Source organism: Salmo salar, chromosome 01 (genome assembly GCF_965601325.2).
Source record: "Salmo salar chromosome 01, fSalSal1, whole genome shotgun sequence".
In the NCBI taxonomy this organism is placed as follows: domain Eukaryota; kingdom Metazoa; phylum Chordata; class Actinopteri; order Salmoniformes; family Salmonidae; genus Salmo; species Salmo salar.
In genome coordinates this window covers 141,289,804-141,311,189 of record NC_138291.1, presented here as the reverse complement: position 1 = coordinate 141,311,189, position 21,386 = coordinate 141,289,804, and the positions used below count along the sequence as shown (strand labels likewise).

General features: G+C 42.3%; 1 protein-coding gene across 2 annotated transcripts in view; it reads right to left on the bottom strand.

The window, feature by feature from the left end:
* Positions 1-1,312: 1,312 nt before the first annotated feature.
* pi4kaa (phosphatidylinositol 4-kinase, catalytic, alpha a) overlaps positions 1,313-21,386 on the bottom strand; it is a 46,463-nt gene continuing 26,389 nt past the window's right edge. For both annotated transcript variants that reach the window (XM_014127721.3, XM_014127727.3), the window contains exons 34-51: positions 17,252-17,416; positions 17,082-17,161; positions 16,725-16,924; positions 16,418-16,505; positions 16,057-16,224; positions 15,930-15,983; positions 15,723-15,843; positions 14,997-15,126; positions 14,843-14,913; positions 14,065-14,137; positions 12,083-12,260; positions 11,819-11,923; positions 11,036-11,161; positions 9,636-9,756; positions 7,927-8,086; positions 7,741-7,830; positions 7,567-7,650; positions 1,313-3,243 (exon numbers count right to left, since the gene is read on the bottom strand). In XM_014127721.3, the coding sequence (XP_013983196.2) occupies positions 3,192-3,243; positions 7,567-7,650; positions 7,741-7,830; positions 7,927-8,086; positions 9,636-9,756; positions 11,036-11,161; positions 11,819-11,923; positions 12,083-12,260; positions 14,065-14,137; positions 14,843-14,913; positions 14,997-15,126; positions 15,723-15,843; positions 15,930-15,983; positions 16,057-16,224; positions 16,418-16,505; positions 16,725-16,924; positions 17,082-17,161; positions 17,252-17,416 (2,066 nt within the window). In that variant the 3' untranslated portion in view covers positions 1,313-3,191. The remainder of the gene's footprint in view (positions 3,244-7,566; positions 7,651-7,740; positions 7,831-7,926; positions 8,087-9,635; positions 9,757-11,035; positions 11,162-11,818; positions 11,924-12,082; positions 12,261-14,064; positions 14,138-14,842; positions 14,914-14,996; positions 15,127-15,722; positions 15,844-15,929; positions 15,984-16,056; positions 16,225-16,417; positions 16,506-16,724; positions 16,925-17,081; positions 17,162-17,251; positions 17,417-21,386) is intronic.

Below are 21,386 nucleotides of genomic sequence, written 5' to 3'. Positions count from 1 at the left end.
ATACATTTAAAAAGATTAACAAATAGTGTGTGCATCTATCAGTTACACATACATGTCAGTACATACACACAAGTAGGTCACATGAGGGAGAGGCTTGCTTTGTTTTTTAATCTAGGTTTTCTGTTCACTTGTGCTATATAAGATGGGAGTTCCATGCACTCATTGCTCTGTATAATACTGTACGTTTCCTTGAATTTGTTCTGGACCTGCGGATTATGAAAAGACCTCTGGTGGCATGTCTGGTGTCAGTGCTGTGCATAAGTTGACTATGCAAACAATTTGGAATTTCCAAGAAGTGACGCAGTCAGCCTTTCCTCAACTCTTAGCCAAGAGAGACTGTTCTGGGCCAGCTGCAGCTTAACTAGGCATTTCTTTGCAGCACTTGACCACATGACTGGACAATAATCAAGATAAGATAAAACTAGAGCCTGCAGGACTTGCTTTGTGGACTGTGGTGTCAAAAAAGCAGAGCATCTCTTTATTACGGCCAGACCCCTCCCCGTCTTTACAACCATTGAATCTATATGTTTTGACCATGACAGTTTACAATCTAAGGTAACACCAAGTAATTTACTCTCCTCAACTTATTCAACAGCCACACCATTCATTATCAGATTCAGCTGAGGTCTAGAACTTAAGGAATGATTTATACCAAATACATTGCTCTTAGCTTTAGTTTATTACTGGCCACCTACGATGCTTGTGGCAGGCAGTAATCTGGTGGATCTGAGATCAACCAACTGATTCTTCGAGACTACAGGCCGTTTAATCTACTTCACCCACCTTACCCCGACACAGATCAGCACATGGGGCAGAAAGGCCTGATTTAGAGTCGCATGGGGCGGAAAGGCACGGTAGGCCTTGGTAACCAATAGTCTAAAAGGTAAGCGCTGGAGCATCTGAGGACCTATTTTAATACTACTGGGTTTTCCCCCCCTTCAGCCCAGCTCACCACGAAATTATATTTGAAGTCATCAAATAAAAAAAAAAGGTTACATAGGCCAGTTGGCAGGGGATGGGAGCAAATGCTTCGAAACAGAAGAGTTGCTGCCTGAAAATACTCATCGTTGTTGATCTTTTGGAGAGCGGTTTTGGACAAGTGCAAACTGTTTAAGTGCAGTAGAGTAGCACCTGTTCTGGCAAGGATAATCCCGTACCCAGGTCTTAATGACAACGTTTCAAAACGGCAGAAGGATAATCCCGTACCCAGGTCTTAATGACAATGTTTCAAAACGGCAGAAGTAGATAAAATAACACAGAAGTCAAGTGTTTGTAGCTGCAACTGGGGTTTATGTTTCAGCACTCGATCACAATTATACATGGGGGGGGGGGGGGGGGGGCTGTAATGTGCTCTCTACTAAGATTTTGGAAACGTGCACACACACACACACACACACACACACACACAGAGAGAGAGAGATTGATATGGTAGAACTTAGACCTGAAACCACAAAAAGGTGCAGACAGTGGCTGACAACAGAGGACAGTATAAAACTAACATTAAATCAAAAAATTACAATAGTCCAATTAAAAGACTACAGCAATGGACTCAGGCTTGTACAACTAGGGGTTAACAATGTAACAGCTCTCATTGGTCTGAAATGCACGACTTGTTAGTTATTACAAACATACAGCACTCCGTAATTTCCGTCATATTACAAATCTGCAATACACACATAGGTTATTTCATCTTATACATCCAAGGAAAATACCCTTAAGTTAATTATAACATATCCAATTCAGAACAAATATAATACAGACCATCTAATCTAAAATGATAAACAGATGTACGATTCATTATCTTTACAGACTATCAAGTAAAACATCTTCATAAAGACAGAACATTTAGTACAGCACGACAGCAGGGTCTTTGACGGGATAATGACAGCAATCTCATATGTTGACGCACATTAAGAGGGTAACATTTTGCATAACATCAGAGGAGAGTAGTTGTTATGTAATTACACTTCTGTTTGTGCCAAGGATTAGAGAGAAATGGCTTTTTGGGTCTTCATAGTTATCATTATCATCACTACCATCATCATCATAATACTAACCCAAATCCTGGAGATTCAAGTAGAGGGTCGGAGGTGAAAATCTTTCTTTCTACAGAAAGAGGAATGTCTCCAAATAGAAATCACACACACGTTTAAGACAGCTACTAAATCCATGTAAGATGTTAATACTAGTAAAGGTCTGGTCTTGAGACATGCAGAGTTAGTAGGTTAGTAGGTAAACAAACATTGGTTTATCCTAGACTGGACCCAACCACCTTGGAGCTGATACACACGCACACACACAGTCTTGTATAGCTAACCTTATGGGGACACACAATTCAGTCCCATTCAAAATCCTAATTTTCCCTAACCCCTACTCTTACCCTAACCCAAAAACCTAACCTTAACCCTAAAACTAACCCTAGCTCCTAACCCCCCAAGAAATAGCATTAGACTTTGTGGGGACTAACAAAATGTCCTCAGTCGGTCAAATATTTGTTTGATTACTATTCTTGTGGGGAATAACTATTCTGGTCCCCACAAGAATAGTTAAACAAGTCCACACACACACACACACCCCCCGTTATTGACTCAAGACAGATATAGTCACTAGCGCCACCATTAGAAATGTCCCCCGAGAGAAGATCTACTCTTATCGCTTTTGACTACTAAAGACACCCGCACACACACACACACACACACACACACACACACACACACACACACACACACACACACACACACACACACACACACACACACACACACACACACACACACACACACACACACACACACACACACACACACACACACACACACAGTATTAGTATATGATTGATATGTGATATGTATTATGACCGTGAGATTTGCTGATTGTATTGGAGTTCAGTAACCGGTTGTGTGATTGCCTTTCGCAGGAATCGACTGGTTAGTTGGTTAGTTGATTGATAGGTTAGTGTGACTTCTCTAGTCTGGTGTAACAACTCTTGATCAGGGTCCAATCAGGTGGGCGAAATACGATGATCTATAAAGTGCACAAGATGCTTGATGCTAGCTAGCTGAAGAGAATGACTTTGTACAGGACAACCTCTGACCTTACAGACAGGATAAAAAGCAGAGGTTACTGCATATATAGGGAATAAGGACTCATATCAGACAGGTCCAAGTATGTGATAATACTGCAGCAGGTCTTTAGTATGGGATCTGGTTCTGGTAATACTGCAGCATATCGTAGGTCTTGCTCCTGAATAGACAGACAGAAAACAGACAGTTATAGCATGTGTATAGACAGTTAGTTAGCATGTACAATTGAAGTCGGAGGTTTACATACACCTTAGCCAAATACATTTAAACTCAGTTTTTCACAATTCCTGACATTTAATCCTAGTACAAATTCCCTGTCTTAGGTCAGTTAGGATCACCACTTTATTTTAAGAATGGGAAATGTCAGAATAATAGTAGAGAGAATGATTTATTTAATATTTTACTTCTTTCATCACATTCCCAGTGGGTCAGAAGTTTACATACATACACTCAATTAGTATTTGGTAGCATTGCCTTTAAAATGTTTAACTTGGGTCAAATGTTTCGGGTAGCTTTCCACAAGCTTCCCACAATAAGTTGGGTGAATTTTGGCCCATTCCTCCTGACATAGCTGGTGTAACTGAGTCAGGTTTATAGGCCTCCTTGCTCGCACACGCTTTTTCAGTTCTGCCCACAAATTTTCTTTAGGATTGAGGTCAGGGCTTTGTGATGGCCACTCCAATACCTTGACTTTGTTGTCCTTAAGTCATTTTGCCACAACTTTGGAAGTATGCTTGGGGTCATTGTCCATTTGGAAGACCCATTTGCGACCAAGCTTTAACTTCCTGACTGATGTCTTGAGATGTTGCTTCAATATATATCCACATAATTCTCCCTGCCCTCATGATGCCATCTATTTTGTGAAGTGCACCCCCCACAACATGATGCTGCCACCCCTGTGCTTCACGGTTGGGATGGTGTTCTTAAGCTCGTAAGCCTACCCCTTTTTCCTCCAAACATAGCGATGGTCATTATGGCCAAACAGTTCTATTTTTGGTTCATCAGACCAGAGGACATTTCTCCAAAAAGTACGATCTTTGTCCCCATGTGCAGTTGCAAACCGTAGTCTGGCTTTTTTATGGCGGTTTTGGAGCAGTGGCTTTTTCCTTGCTGAGCGGCCTTTCAGGTTATGTTGATATAGGACTCGTTTTACTGTGGATATAGATACTTTTGTACCTGTTTCCTCCAGCATCTTCACAAGGTTCTTTGCTGTTCTGGGATTGATTTGCACTTTTCGCACCAAAGTACGTTCATCTCTAGGAGACAGAACGCGTCTCCTTCCTGAGCGGTATGACGGCTGCGTGGTCCCATGGTGTTTATACTTGCGTACTATTTTTTGTACAGATGAACGTGGTACCTTCAGGCGTTTGGAAATTGCACATAAGGATGAACCAGACTTGTGGAGGTCTACAATTCTTTTTCTGAGGTCTTGGCTGATTTATTTTGATTTTCCCATGATGTCAAGCAAAGAGGCACTGAGTTTGAAGGTAGGCCATGAAATACATCCACAGGTACACCTCCAATTGACTCAAATGATGTCAATTGGCCTATCAGAAGCTTCTAAAGCCATGACATCATTATCTGGAATTTTCCAAGCTGTTTAAAAGGCACAGTCAACTTAGTGTATGTAAACTTCTGACCCACTGGAATTGTGATACAGTGAATTATAAGTGAAATAATCTGTCTGTAAACAATTGTTGGAAAAACTACTTGTGTCATGCACAAAGTAGATGTTCTAACCGACTTGCCAAAACTATAGTTTGTTAACAACAAATGTGTATAGTGGTTGAAAAACGAGTTTTAATGACTCCAACCTAAGTGAATGTAAACTTCCGACCTCAACTGTATAGCATGTGTATACAGACAGTCAGCATGTACAGTGCATTCGGGAAAAGCATTCAGACCCCTTGACTTTTTCCAAATTTTGTTTAGTTACAGCCTTATTCTAAAATAATTTAATCTAACATGTTCCTCATCAATCTACACAGAATACCCCATAATGACAAAGTGAAAAACGTTGTTTAAAAAAAATAAAAAAATAAAATCAACATTTATTAAAAACAGAAATACCTTATTTACATAAGTATTCAGACCCTTTGCTATGAGACTCAAAATTGAGCTCAGATGCATCCTGTTTCCATTGATCATCCTAGAGATGTTTCTACAACTTGATTGGAGTCCAGCTGTGGTAAATTCAATTGATTGGACATGATTTGGAAAGGCACACACCTGTTTATATAATGTCCCACAGTTGACAGTGCAAAAAGAGCAAAAAAACAAGCCATGAGCTCAAAAGGAATTGTTCGTAGAGCCCCGAGACAGGATTGTGTCGAGGTACAGTAAGGGAACCAAAAATTGTCTGCAGCATTCAAGGTCCCCAAGAACACAGTGGCCTTTATCATTCTGAAATGGAAAAAGTTTGGAACCACCAAGACTCTTCCTAGAGCTGGCCGCCCAGCCAAAGTGAGCAATCAGTGGAGAAGGGCCTTGGTCAGGGAGGTGACCAAGAACTCGATGTTCGCTCTGACAGAGCTCCAGAGTTCCTCTGTGGAGATGGGAGAACCTTCCAGAAGGACAACCATCTCTGCAGCACTCCATCAGTCAGGTCTTTATGGTAGAGTGGCCAGACGGAAGCCACTCCTCAGTAAAAAGGCCCATGACAGCGCGCTTGGAGTTTGCCAAAAGGCACCTAAAGGATTCTGATCATGAGAAACAAGATTCTCTGGTCTGATGAAACCAAGATTGAACTCTTTGGCCTGAATGCCAAGCGTCACATCTGGAGGAAACCTGGCACGATCCCTACGGTGAAGCATGGTAATGGCAGCATCATGCTGTGGGCATGTTATTCAGTGGAAGGGACTGGGAGACTAGTCAGGATCGAGGGAAAGATGAACGGAGCAAAGTACAGAAAAATCCTTGATGAAAACCTGCTCCAGAACACTCAGGACCTCAGACTGGGGCAAATGTTCACCTTCCAACAGTACAACGACCCTAAGCACACAGCGGCTTCGGGACAAGTCTCTGAATATTCTTGAATGGCCCAGCCAGAGCCCGGACTTGAACCTGATCGAACATCTCTGGAGAGACCTGAAAATAGCTGTGCAGTGACGCTCCCCATCCAACCTGACAGAGCTTGAGAGGATGTGCAGAGAATAATGGGAGAAACTCCCCAAATACAGGTGTGCCAAGCTTGTGGCGTCATACACAAGAAGGCTGTAATCGCTGCCAAGGGTGCTTCAACAAAGTACTGAATAAAGGGTTTGAATACTTTTGTAAATGCGATATTTCAGTTGTTTATTTTTTATATATTTGCAAAAATTGCAAAAAACCTGTTTCTGCTTTTTCATTATGAGGTATTGTGTGTAGATTGATACTATTGAATCCATTTAGGAATGGTTGTAACATAACACAATGTGGAAAAAGTCAAGGGGTTCTGAATACTTTCCGAATGCACTGTATAGCATCTGTATACAGTTAGTTAGCATGTATAGCATTTGTATACAGACAGTTAGTTCGCATGTATAGCATGTGTATATAGACAGCATGTATAGCGTGTGCATATAGACTGTTAGCATGTATATAGATATTTCTGGTTATTGAGATGGGGTTATAGGAGTGAGGGAAGGACCTAGAAACTGGAATGGGACAGGGCCATAGAGTGAGGAAAGGCGCTAGAGACTGGAATGGGACAGGGCCATAGAGTGAGGAAAGGCGCTAGAGACTGGAATGGAACAGGGCCATAGAGTGAGGAAAGGCGCTAGAGACTGGAATGGGACAGGGCAATAGAGTGAGGGAAGGCGCTAGAGACTGGAATGGAACAGGGCCATAGAGTGAGGAAAGGCGCTAGAGACTGGAATGGGACAGGGCCATAGAGTGAGGAAAGGCGCTAGAGACTGGAATGGAACAGGGCCATAGAGTGAGGGAAGGCGCTAGAGACTGGAATGGGACAGGGAAATAGAGTGAGGGAAGGCGCTAGAGACTGGAATGGGACAGGGAAATAGAGAGAGAGAAAAGGCACTAGAGACTGGAAAGGGACAGGGCCATAGAGTGAGGAAAGGCGCTAGAGACTGGAAAGGGACAGGGTCATAGAGTGAGGAAAGGCGCTAGAGACTGGAAAGGGACAGGGCGATAGAGTGAGGGAAGGCGCTAGAGACTGGAAAGGGACAGGGCGATAGAGTGAGGGAAGGCGCTAGAGACTGGAAAGGGACAGGGCGATAGAGTGAGGGAAGGCGCTAGAGACTGGAAAGGGACAGGGCGATAGAGTGAGGGAAGGCGCTAGAGACTGGAAAGGGACAGGGCGATAGAGTGAGGGAAGGCGCTAGAGACTGGAAAGGGACAGGGCGATAGAGTGAGGGAAGGCGCTAGAGACTGGAAAGGGACAGGGCGATAGAGTGAGGGAAGGCGCTAGAGACTGGAAAGGGACAGGGCGATAGAGTGAGGGAAGGCGCTAGAGACTGGAAAGGGACAGGGCCTTTGGTGTTACCTGCTGCTGAGGAAGCAGCTCTGGATGACCTTGATGATGTAAGCGGCCGCCTCCTTCTCACTCATACTGGGGTTGAACCGCTGCCTGTGAACCCAAACACACATGTTCAGAAACGGTCAAAAGAGACTGCAAAAATGTAATCTATGCGCCCATGTGGTTTATTGATGTACTGACTTGAGCAGTTTGATGGTCTGTCCTCTGAAGCATGGTAGTCCAGTGTCCAGCATCAAAGTGACCAGAGACACCACCGCGTCCATGTAGGGCCTGACTCAGAGCGGAGAGACAACAAATAATAATCTGAGTAACACAAAAAAAACGACAGTTTAGATGCAAATAAGATTGAGTCACACCCACTCTTACCTGACAGCCAGGTACCCTCTGACACACATCTCCATGAACCATTTGAAGGGAGTGGCTTCCATCTTGCCTCCCATGATCATCACCATCTCATCAGTCAGCTTGATGTCTGGCTCCCAGCCCAGGTTACCACCAGGAGAACTCTCAAACATGAAGCCAAAGTCTGAAAGTAGATGTTGTTTTTTTGACAACTCATATATACAGTGGGGGACTAAAATGATTTGACACCCTTGATAAAGATGAGCAATAAATGACTGTATAAAATAAATAACTCAAATACTGAGCTGTATTGGATGTAAAAACTATTTGGGAAATTGTATTTTATACTAACACAATTACTCAGAGAAATAGATTTTGTTTAAACGAGCAATATTAGTTTTTCCTCAAAAAGATAGGGGTCAAAATTATTTCCTTTCCCTCTCACCATTACCCATAACGGGAGGTGAGCATGTCTTGGGGGTATGATCTGTGACCCTTTCTCACTCATTATTCACGATTCATTCAGGATTATCCATAACCATGGTAACATCCACATTCATTTAGAAGTGTTAAGAAACATTATGTTCTTACTTACAATAAAAGTGACTCCAAAATGACACAATACATGATTTACCATTCATTTCTATTGGACACAAAATAAATCAGAGAAACAACATTTTTACATTTTACATTTTAGTCATTTAGCAGACGCTCTTATCCAGAGCGACTTACAGTAGTGAATGCATACATTTCATACAATTTCATACATTTTTTTTTTTTCTGTGCTGGCCCCCCGTGGGAATCGAACCCACAACCCTGGTGTTGCAAACACCATGCTCTACCAACTGAGCTACAGCTACAACCAAAACGAACCGCAAACGCATCCAACAAATATTACACTTTTGACTACTTTATTTATAAGAATCTTTAGGGGTTCTAACTTGAAATATACTTATTATACTTATTCCAGTCACGATATTAGAACTTATTGATTACGTCACATGTACAATACATGTACATGTTAAAATTCTATTGGTGTTAGGGGTCAAGGAAGAGTGAATAGGAACTTTGTGAATGGAAATTTACTGTGAGAGAAAAGGAAAACAGTATATGACCCCGGTCTGTCGAGTAAGGTGAACAGGATGTCACTGATAAACATCATGGAGAAGTGACCGGATAAAGAGGAACTGCTACCAGACTGTTTGACCAGAGCAACAGTTGGGCAACACATAAGAAGTTCCAAGAAGTTGTACCCATACTCTCGTCATGACATATAAATGGTTGTTCGATCATGTGCAAGGTGTGCCTGCAGCTGAGCCACGCAGTGGGTTGAATAAAATTGGTTTGAGCTTTCACTAGTCGTCCGTTTGAGTCTTCACTCTGTTTGTACAATAATTCTGGCCCCTACCTTTTTGATAACATTTTTTTATTACTTGTTCAACAAAATCTCTTTCTCTGAGAAATTGTATTAGTATAAAATAATATAATTTCCCTGTTTTTTTTTGCATACAGTATACCTCAGTATTTTTATTATTTATTTTATACAGTCATTATTGCTCATCTTTATCAAGGGTGTCCATCATTTCAGACCCCACTGTAAATGAAATTCATATCTTTATTGTCCCAAAGAGAAATAATGTGTCCCTTGCTCTATTAAATTAATTATTGAGTGGATGAGGTTAAGGATGACTGATTGCGTACCAATGTGGACTACGTTATGGATGATTTTGTACCTATGTGGATGAGGTGTCCCTTGCTGTCCAGCATGATGTTCCCGTTGTGTCTATCTTTGATTTGCAGCAGGAAGAGCAGCAGGCTGTAGGCTGCCATACTACGGATGAAGTTGTACCTTGCCTAGAAAGTGTGGGGGCGACGGAGAGAGAGAATAGGTTGCGCCTTCTGTGCACAATGTTGGTGAGGTAAAAGAGTTGATGTATATTAAGGCAACCGTTCCATTTTAATGTCAAGAGACATACAGCGCCTTCAGAGAGTATTCATACCCCTTGACTTATTCCAGATTTTGTTGGGTTACAGCCCGAATTCAAAATCGATTAAATATTATTTCTCTCTCACCCATAATGACAAAGTGAAAACATGTTTTTAGACATTTTAGCAAACGTATTGAAACTTAAATACAGAAATCTCATTTACAGCTGTGAGTCTTTTTAGGAAAGTCTCTAAGAGCTTTCCACACCTTGAGCCCATTATTATATAAAAAAAATATTCATGCTCTGTCAACTTGGTTGTTGATCATTATCAATGCTAGACAACCATTTTCAGGTCTTGCCATAGATTTTCAAGTAGATTTAAGTTAGTGAATGTTCCTGAGTGGTCGAGTTAAAACTGTCTTCATGGTAAGCAACTCCAGTGTAGATTTGGCCTTGTGTTTTATGTTATTGTCCTGCTGAAAGATCTCCCAGTGTCTGGTGGAAAGCAGACTGAACCAGGTTTTCCTCTAGGATTTTCCATGTGCTTAGCTCCATTCTGTTTCTTTTTTTATCCTGAAAAACTCCAGTCCTTAACAATTACAAGCATATTCATGACATGATGCAGCCAAAACTATGCTTGAAAATATGGACTGGCCTGGTACTCAGTAATATGTTTGGAGCAAATCCAATACAACGCAACACTTTGTATTCAACATAAAAAGTGAATTGCTTTACCAAATCTTTTGCAGTATTACTTTAGTGCCTTGTTGCAAACAGGATGCATGTTTGGAATATTTGTATTCTGTACAGGCTTCTTTCTTTTCACTCTGTCATTTAGGTTAGTATTGTGGAGTAATTACAATGTTGTTGATCCATCCTTAGTTTTCTCCTATCACAGCCAAACTCTGTTTTAAAGTCACCATTGGCCTCATGGTGAAATCACTGTGTGGTTTACTTCTAGTAAAAATCTCAAAAAACCTAATTCTACTTTGACATTATGGTGTATTGTGTGTAGGCCAGTGACAAAAAAAAAATCTCAATTTAATCCATTTTAAATTCAGTCTGTAACAACAAAATGTGGAAAAAGTTAAGAGGTGTGAATACTTTCTGAAGGCACTGTAAGTATATGGCCAAATAAGTGAAAAAATACCACAGTGGGTCAGGTCAGGGTTGAAGGTTCAGGGGTTGGGGGACAGTCATCTTACCTTCTGAAAGGCCAGAGTGGACTCATCTCCGTACTGGTTCCTGAAATAGTCGTACATCCCAAAGTCCGTCTGTCTGCCCAGCTGGTCACGGGACTTACAGTCGGGGATACACTCGATCACACCACACTGGACATGGAGACAGATACAGGGAAAGCATTACTGTGATGCTACACAGCACAGAGTAACAAGACAAAGGGTAAGGTCTAAGGGCTAGGGTGTAGACCACCCCAACTTGTGAGCAAAAGATTTTAGCGGCCCCCCCTCTTGACAGCGGAAAGTCAAAATTGAAGTTTTAGAGCAGATTCTACACATTTTAGCACGGGGCGTAGAGAAGATTTTACAAATTTATAACTAATTTCATGCAATTGTACTCATTTTGCCATGGGGCGGAGAGAAGATTTTGCAAGTTTGTAACTCATTTCATGCAAATCTAAAAACGTTGATATGGGGCATAGAGAACAATTCGCATTTTATTGGTCACATACACATGGTTAGCAGATGTTAATGCGAGTGTAGCGAAATGCTTGTTTATATAGCTGGCCTAGACTAATTTACCAATAAAAAAAATCTTAGCTGACACGCTGATGCACAACAAAATGTTGAAATTGCACCTGGTGTATTCCGCTATTCTAACTCTGAACAGTAAGTTGAGATTGCGACAGGGTAAAAAAAAAAAGGCACGGTCTCAACTTACTGTTCGGCGTTAGAATAGTGGAATACACCAGGTGCAATTTGGAAATGGATCCGTAGGCCTGCTAAAAAGGGTGTAGAGGTTATTCTTACACCGGGGGCCGTAGCCACCACTCTGTAGGGAAACACAAACAGGTCCAGTCCCACCAGCTGGAAGATGTTCTTAAACAGACCAATGATCTGGAGAGCCAGCATGTCCTGGAGGGACAAAGAGAGAGGAAGAGAGAGGGAGGGAAAGAAAAGGAGGTATGGAGAGAATACAAATATCAAAAAATGCTGATGACATTTTGTATTGTTTATAAAGTGCTGAGTATGAAAAATATGCTTGTGGTGTGTGTGTGTGTTGGTCTGTCATACCTGTCTGCAGTCGTCGCCCACTTTAAAGATGGCAGCTTGCCAGACGATCCTGCGAGCTACATCTTCGCTGTCCTCCCCATCCTGAGAGTCTGACTGACAACGCAGACCCTCCTTCTCCAGCTCACTGACCCCACAACGCTTCACCTTGAACTTAGCTAGGTACGGGGCCTTGGCAGCACTGGGGGGAGACCAGAGACAGCAGTCAGATATACAGTGCATTCAGAAAGTATTCAAACCCCTTCCATTTTTCAACATTTTATTACGTTACAGCCTTATTCTAAAATGGATTCAATAAATTATTTTCCTCATCAATCTGCACACAATACCCCATAATGACAAAGCGAAAACAGGTTATGAAATGTTTGCAAATTTATTAAATATAAAAAACTGAAATAGCTTATTTACATAAGTTTTCAGACCCTTTGCTATGAGACTCAAAATTGAGCTCAGATGCATCCTGTTTTGATTGATCATCCTTGAGATGTTTCTGCAACTTGCTTGGAGTGCAGCTGTGGTAAATTCAATTGATTGGACAAGATTGGAAAGGCACACACCTGCCTATATAAGGTCCCACATTAGACAGTGCATGTCAGAGCAAAAACCAAGCCATGAGGTTGAAGGAATTGTCTGTAGAACTCCGAGACAGAATTGCGTTGAGGCACAGATCTGGGGATGGGTACCAAAAAATGCTTGCTGTATTGAAGGTGCCCAAGAACACAGTTGCCTCCATCGTTTTTATATGGAAGAAGTTTGGAACCACCAAGACTCTTTCTAGTCCTGGCCGCCCAGCCAAACTGAGCAATCAGGGGAGAAGGGCCTTGGTCAGGGAGGTGACCAAGAACCCGGTGGGCAATCTGACAGAGCTCCAGAGTTCCTCTGTGGAGATGGGAGAACCTTCCAGAAGGACAACCATCTCTGCAGCACTCCACCAATCAGGCCTTTATGGTAGAGTGGCCAGACGGAAGCCACTCATCAGTAAAAGGCACATGACAGCCCGCTTGGAGATTACCAAAAGGCACCTAAAGGACTCTCAGACCATGAGAAACAAGACTCTCTGGTCTGATGAAACCTAGATTGAACTCTTTGGCCTGAATGACAAGCGTCACGTCTGAAGGAAACCTGGCACCATGCCTACGGTGAAGCATGGTGGTGGCAGCATCATGCTGTGGGGATGTTTTTCAGGGACTGGGAGACTCGTCAAGATCGAGGGAAAGATGAACGGAGCAAAGTGCAGGGAGATCCTTGATGAAAACCTGCTTCAGAGCGCTCACGACCTCAGAATGGGGCAAAGGTTCATCTTCCAACAGGACAATGACCCTAAGCACACAGCCAAGACAACGCAGGAGTGGCTTTGAGACAAGTCTCTGAATGTTCTTGAGTGAGACAGCCAGAGCCCGGACTTGAAACCGATCGAACATCTCTGGAGAGATCTGTGCAGCAACGCTCCCCATCCAACCTGACAGAGCTTGAGAGGATCTGCAGAGAATAATGGGATAAACTCCCCAACTACAGGTGTGTCAAGCTTGTAGCGTCATACCCAAGAAGACTCGATGCTGTAATCACTGCCAAAGGTGCTTCAACAAAGTACTGAGTAAAGGGTCTGAATATTTATGTGAATGTGATAGTTATTTATTTTTAATTCATTTGCAAAAATGTCAAAAAACCTGTTTTAGCTTTGTCATTAGGGGGTATTGTGTGTAGATTGATGAGGGAAAAAAAACAATTTAATCCATTTTAGAATAAAGATGTAACGGAACAAAATGTGGAAAAAGTCAAAGGGTCTGAATACTTTCCAAATGCACTGTACATCCTGTGAGATAGGAAAATAAACCTTTCTTGAAATAGCCGAAGAAAGGAATAGATATCCACATTCCATTGAATGCTCCTGTGTACTTTACTGCAACGTTTCAACTGGAAGGTCTTTGTCAGGCATAAAAACCATCAATTAATCAATCAAATGAATAAAATCAATTCGTCAGTACCTTTGCATGGGTGTTCCAGACTTGTAGTCGATGTCTAGTACGATGGCCTCTGGGTTACTGGGCAGATAGCAGCCTGGAGGATGGCCACCAGTGGAGGGCAGACATACACAGTCAGACACACATACCTTACACTACTGCTTCCACATAGCACAATCACAGATATAGGAATCAACTGCTTACAGAGGTCAAAACACCTTGGGTAAAACTATTCATACATTTACAATTCACTGTGATCAAACACGCACCCGCACAGACATAGGTATTTCATCATTTGGGCAAAAGTCCATCCTCCACCCTCTGTGACCCGGAAACCGATAAGTGGTTGAGGGGTCAAGGAGATGTCAATTTGTTAGTAGGCGAACGGAAAAGTGTCCTCCCCTCCTCGGAGTCTCATTTCATACAAGCTCATTTTTCACCCAGGCTCCCTCTCCATTTCCCTGATGGTGGAGGAGGAGTCTCATTTCATACAAGCTCATTTTTCACCCAGGCTCCCTCTCCATTTCCCTGATGGTGGAGGTGGAGTCTCATTTCATACAAGCTCATTTTTCACCCAGGCTCCCTCTCCATTTCCCTGATGGTGGAGGTGGAGTCTCATTTCATACAAGCTCATTTTTCACCCAGGCTCCCTCTCCTCGCCGCCTCGCCTCAATTACCTTTGACCTTTTTTTTTTATTTTTACACAGAGTAGAGAAAGGATGGAGGAGAGAGGACGCAGGAGTTGAGTAAATCCAATTAAGGAAAGGCTGTTGTACCACGGATGTGTCCTAGCTGTTGTTACCTGGCTGGACTTTGATGTCAGACAGAGCCTTGAGACAGGCCCTCTTCCTCTCATCTCCCTTTGGGGTGGGCCTGAAAAACACCAACACTTCAATGTCCAAAAAACTTAACTGGTTAACAGTAGTGGACTATATAAGGATGGGTGTTAGTCTCACTTAATGATGGCAGATACGTTGGTGATTTTGTCGAAGAAGTCAAACTCTCTCTGGAAGAAGTCTTTAGCTGCACCAGACTGAGCACCTATTATCTCCTCAACCATCTCCTCCAACAGATCCCCGATGTCGGCTACACGGAGAAACAGAGAGAGAGAGGGGGAGAGGGGGAGAGAGAGAGAGAGAGAGAGAGAGAGAGGGAGAGGGGGAGAAACAGAGAGAGAGAGGGAGAGAGAGGGGGAGAGAGAGAGAGAAAGGAGTGGTAAGAGTGAGTGTGTATGTGTGTACATATGCACGTTTGTGTGTACGTACAGTCACAACCAAAATTATTGATAAAGATGAGCAAAAAAGACTGTATAAAATCAATTATAAAAACACTGAGCTACAGTGTATTTTATGTTCTAAAAAACAGGGAAATTATATTATTCTATACTAATACAATTGTCTTGCTGGAAGATCCACTTGCAAACAAGTATTAGCCTCCTGGCAGAGGCAACCAGGTTTTTGGCTAAAATGTCCTGGTACTTGGTAAATTTCATGATACCGTGGGACCTTAACAAGGGCCCCAGGACCAGTGGAAGCAAAATAGCCCCATAACATCAAAGATCCATCAAAATATTTTACAATAGGTATGGGGTTATTTTCTGCATATGCATCCTTCTACCAACACCAAAGGGTACCAATAATTTTGGTCGTAACTGTATGTGTGTGTGTGTGTGTGTCTCTCACGGTCTTTGTGGTGTGCCTCCTCGTCCAGGTAGATGTTCGTCTTCATGTTCCAGATGAACTGGTGGGCCAACAGCTGAGACTTCTGGGCCGCCCACAGGATGTACTCTCTCACATAGCCCATCTGCCAATCAAACACAAGCTTGTTATCTTTCACACCACACACAGGGTAACGTAGAAACACAGCAGCTAGTTAGTAGTGTCACTCACCTTGTCATAGCGCAGGGCCTGAACTATCTGAGGAATGTAAAACAGGATGGCATCCTAGAGAAGAAACAAATACTTTAGGATAAGTGACGGTATAAAGTGTGTGTGTGTGTCTGTCTGTGTTTCGTACCGGAGGAAACGACCGTAGTACTTTGACCCCGTACTGAGCGGTGAGGGGATGCGGGGGGTACATGGAGGAGAAGTAGGACAGGCCGGTGGGAGGGTCAGCAGGAGCCCAACACAGGATATGACTCAGCTCTGGAGAGTCTGCATCAATGGTGTGCCACGTCACCAGGAACTAGAAAACACACAATTATTTATTTTGTTGAATGACAAAAAAACGTTCAATTAGAAACACCACCACTTTTAAACCTGAACTTCGTGGCTCTGACATAAAAAAAAAACATGTATTTCAACAAATATCTTTGAGGTATGATGAGCATTGGCCACTCCTGCGTAGCAGACAACCTGTATTTCGCCAGTCGACTCACCTTGACGGCCTCAGGTACGTCACTGACCGCTCCAGGGTCCAGCCTCACCAGCCGGGTCACCTCAGCCACGATCGCATCGTTCTTAAACCTGAACACACACAAACACACGAGAGGGTTAGCACTAACATGCCACAATCGCATCGTTCTTAAACCTGAACACACAAACACAAACACACGACAGGGTTAGCACTAACATGCCACAATCGCAACATTCTTCAACCTGACAACAACAGTTATTATTCAGGTGGAACCAACCTAAAGCTTTTCCACGTTTCCCCTCCAGGTACATGAGACTGTGTGTGTATACCTGGCAGGTAGCTGCATAGCCAGATAAGGAGCTATACTCCAGGCCAGGTTGACGTTGTCTTTCCACTGTTTCTCACTGAGGCTGATGTACTTGGACCTCCAGTTGGCGATGCTGGTCTCCACTGACTGTTCTGTAGCGATGGCCAACTCCTGGGTGCACAGAGGGTTGTACCAGGTAGTCAACCGCTCAATCTCACTGGCCTAGAGAGGGGGAGAGAGAGGACGTCAGTCCTAGCAACAAAGTGGACGGTTAGAATGTAGACTAACAGCAAATGAATAGCAAGGAGGGAGAGTCAAAGGGAATGTTTCTGTCTGAACTGAAACCTTCCACAGTAAACATCCCCACTGTAGCTCTCACCAGTAAGGCCAGCAGCAGGGTCCGGCGCTTCATGTAGTACTTATGGAGCTGAGTCCCTCTGTTACTCTTCTTAGACAGGCCTGGGGACAGAAAGGACATGGTCAGATCTCGCCGTGTGTGTGTGTGGGCGCATTGCGTCTGTCCGTCTGTGTGTGTGTGTGTTGTGTTACCTGACTTCTTGGAGGCGGTGGACATGCCAGAGGACAGAGGGTAGGTGTTGATCCAGCCACTCTGGCCACTCTGCTGGGAGCGGGAGCTGGAGTCATGAGACATGGTGCTCCTGGGGTCCTGGGCCGTCATCACAGACAGACTGTTCAAAGACGGGTCCTGGTTGTCTACGCACACAGACAGGCATACAGTGCTTTCAGAAAGTATTCACACCCCTTTACTCTTTCCACAGTTTGTTGTGTTACAAAGTGGGATTCAAATAGATGTCATTATTTTGTCAATGATCTACACAAAATACTCTAATGTCAAAGTAGAAGAACAATTCTAGCATTTGTAAAAAACTAAATTACAAATAAAACACTATTACATCTTTATTAGATAAGTATTCAACCCCGTAAGTCAATTCGTGTTAAAAATCACATTTGGTAGCGATTACAGTTGTGAGTCGTTCTGGGTAAGCCTCTAAGAGCTTTGCACACCTGGATTGTAGAATATTTGCACATTGTTCTTTTTAAAATTCTTCAAGCTCAGTAAAGTTGGTTTCTGATCATTGCTAGACAGCCTTTTTCAAGTCTTGCCGTAGATTTTCAAGCCAATTTAAATAAACACTGTAACTAGGCCACTCAGGAACATTCAATGCCATCTTCGTAAGCAACTCCAGTGTATATTTGGCCTTGTGTTTTAGGTTATTGTCCTGCTGAAACGTGAATTTGTGTCTGGTGGAATGCAGACTGAACCAGGTTTTCCTCTAGGATTTTGCTTGTGCTTAGCGCTATTCCATTTCTTTTGATCAAAAAAAGAACTCCCTAGTCCTTGCCGATGACAAGCATAACCATAACATGATGCAGCCACCACCTTGCTTGAAAATATGAAGAGTGGTACTCAGTGATGTGTTGGATTTGCCCCAAACATAACACTTTGTATTCAGGACAAAAAGTAAAGTTCTTTGCCACATTTTTTGTAGTTTTACTTTAGTGCCTTATCCACAATATTAACCTAATCTGTCAATTAGGTTACTATTGTGGAGTAACTATAGTGTTGTTGACCCATCCTCAGTTCTCCTATCACAGCTATTAAACTCGAACTGTTTTAAAGTCACCTTTGGCCTCATGTTGAAATCCCTGAGCGGTTTCCTTCCTCTCCAGCAACTGAGTTAGGAAGGACGCCTTTATCTTTGTATTGACTGGGTGTATTGATACACCACCCAAAGTGTAATTAATAACTTCACCATGCTCAAAGGGATATTCAAAGACTGTTTTTATTTTTACCCATCTACCAATAGGTGCCCTTCTTTGCGAGGCATTGGAAAACTTCATTGGTCTTTGTGGTTGAATCTACACTTTGAAATTCACTGCTTGACTGAGGGACCTTACAGATAACTGTATGTGTGGGGTACAGAGATGAGGTAGTCATTCAAAAATCATGTTAAACTATTATTGCACACAGAGTGAGTCCATGCAACTTATTATGTGACTTGTTAAGCAAATTTTTCTCCTGAACTTATTTTGGCTTGCCATAACAAAGGGGTTGAATACTTATTGACTCAAGACATTTCACCTTTTCATTTTTAATTAATTTGTAAACATTTCTAAAAACATGATACTCCTTTGACATTATAGTGTACTGTGTGTAAACCAGTGACAATTTTTTAAACATTTAATTCATTTTAAATTCAGGCTGTAACAACAAAATGTGGAAAAAGTCAAGGGGTGTGAATACTTTCTGAATACACTGTAGGTAGGGATAAAGTACACACACACACACACACACACACACACACACACACACACACACACACACACACACACACACACACACACACACACACACACACACACACACACACACACACACACACACACACACACACACACACACACACACACACACACAGTCTTTCTATCCCTCATTATTTGGGCCCTGGGGTTTTCCCGACTGTGATCTACTAAGCAAAAACATGTTCTTCCTCATTTAACACTCTCTATCCATATCTCTTTATCACTCTCTCTTTCCATTACAAACTCAACCATCTCCTGCTGCAATTATCTCTGTCCATCTAACGCCTAATTCCTTCACATTCTCTAGCTCCATCTTTCTCTCTCTCTCTCTCCATCCCTCAATGCATTCATCTAAAACAACATTGGCATGCATCCCTCTCTCTACCACTCAATGCATTCATTCTTGTCTAAATCCACACGGACATGCATCACCATCCATGGACACGACATTGTGAACCGGAGGGAAATATAAATGAGGCGAGCATTTTCTCAGCATTCGATGGAGAGGAAGGAGTTTTTGAAGAGCGATATGATGAGCTTTATAAACGCTAGTCCTGTATTATATGAGATGGCCATGCGTTGTTCCCACAGGCAGTGGTAGAATTTACCCCTAACCGCTGATACAGTCAGACATTATTTCCCCCACCTAATGGTAAAGGGTTACCATTGAGTGTAGAGTAATCTGATCCTAGATCTGTGGTTAGGGCTAGTTTCTACCTGGCGCGATCCGATGTGTTATGAAGTGAGATCATGTTGTTCTTGGGGTCGCCAGGGACGGACAGGAGGAAGGTGTGGGTGGTGGAGAAGAAAGACGTCTCAAATTTCTCAATTTGTTTGTTTTCTTTTTGTTGACAAATTGACAAATCGAGCTGAGGGGCGGATTGGCATGATATGTGTAGAATAATAATAAATAATCAATCATGCATTTTATCAGAGGTGGCAAATCTGCGCCTTGCTCCGCAGCAGACAAATAGATGGATAGAGTAAAATAGAGACAGAAAGAAATAGAGACAGAAAGAAAGAAAGAAATAGAGAGACAGAAAAAGAAAGAGAGACAGAAAAAGAAATAGAGAGACAGAAAAAGAAATAGAGAGACAGAAAGAAAGAGGCAGAAAGAAACAGACAGAACGAAAGAGGCAGAAAGAAAGAGGCAGAAAGAAAGAGACAGAAAGAAAGAAAGAGACAGAAAGAAAGAGACAGAAAGAAAGAGACAGAAAGAAAGAAACAGAAAGAAAGAGACAGAAAGAAAGAGACAGAAAGAAGCAGAAAGAAAGAGACAGAAAGAAAGAGACAGAAAGAAAGAGACAGAAAGAAAGAGACAGAACGAAAGAGACAGAAAGAAAGAGACAGAACGAAAGAGACAGAAAGAAAGAGACAGAACGAAAGAGACAGAACGAAAGAGACAGAAAGAAACAGAAAGAAAGAGACAGAAAGAAAGAGACAGAAAGAAACAGAAAGAAAGAGACAGAAAGAAAGACAGAAAGAAAGAGACAGAACGAAAGAGGCAGAACGAAAGAGACAGAAAGAAGCAGAAAGAAAGAGACAGAAAGAAAGAAGCAGAAAGAAAGAGACAGAAAGAAAGAGACAGAAAGAAAGAGACAGAAAGAAAGAGACAGAAAGAGACAGAAAGAAAGAGACAGAACGAAAGAGGCAGAAAGAAAGAGACAGAAAGAAAGAAACAGAAAGAAAGAGACAGAAAGAAGCAGAAAGAAAGAAACAGAAAGAAAGAGACAGAAAGAAAGAGACAGAAAGAAAGAGGCAGAAAGAAAGAGGCAGAAAGAAAGAGACAGAAAGAAAGAGGCAGAAAGAAAGAGACAGAAAGAAAGAGACAGAAAGAGACAGAAAGAAAGAGACAGAAAGAAAGAGACAGAAAGAGACAGAGACAGAAAGAAAGAGACAGAAAGAAAGAGACAGAAAGAAAGAGACAGAAAGAAAGAGGCAGAAAGAAAGAGACAGAAAGAGACAGAAAGAAAGAGACAGAAAGAGACAGAAAGAAAGAGGCAGAAAGAAAGAGGCAGAAAGAGACAGAAAGAAAGAGACAGAAAGAAAGAGAGCAGAAAGAAAGAGACAGAAAGAAAGAGAGCAGAAAGAAAGAGACAGAAAGAAAGAGACAGAAAGAGAGCAGAAAGAAAGAGACAGAAAGAAAGAGACAGAAAGAGACAGAAAGAAAGAGACAGAAAGAGACAGAAAGAAAGAGACAGAAAGAAAGAGACAGAAAGAGACAGAAAGAAAGAGGCAGAAAGAAAGAGACAGAAAGAAAGAGAGCAGAAAGAAAGAGACAGAAAGAAAGAGAGCAGAAAGAAAGAGACAGAAAGAAGCAGAAAGAAAGAGACAGAACGAAAGAGACAGAAAGAAAGAG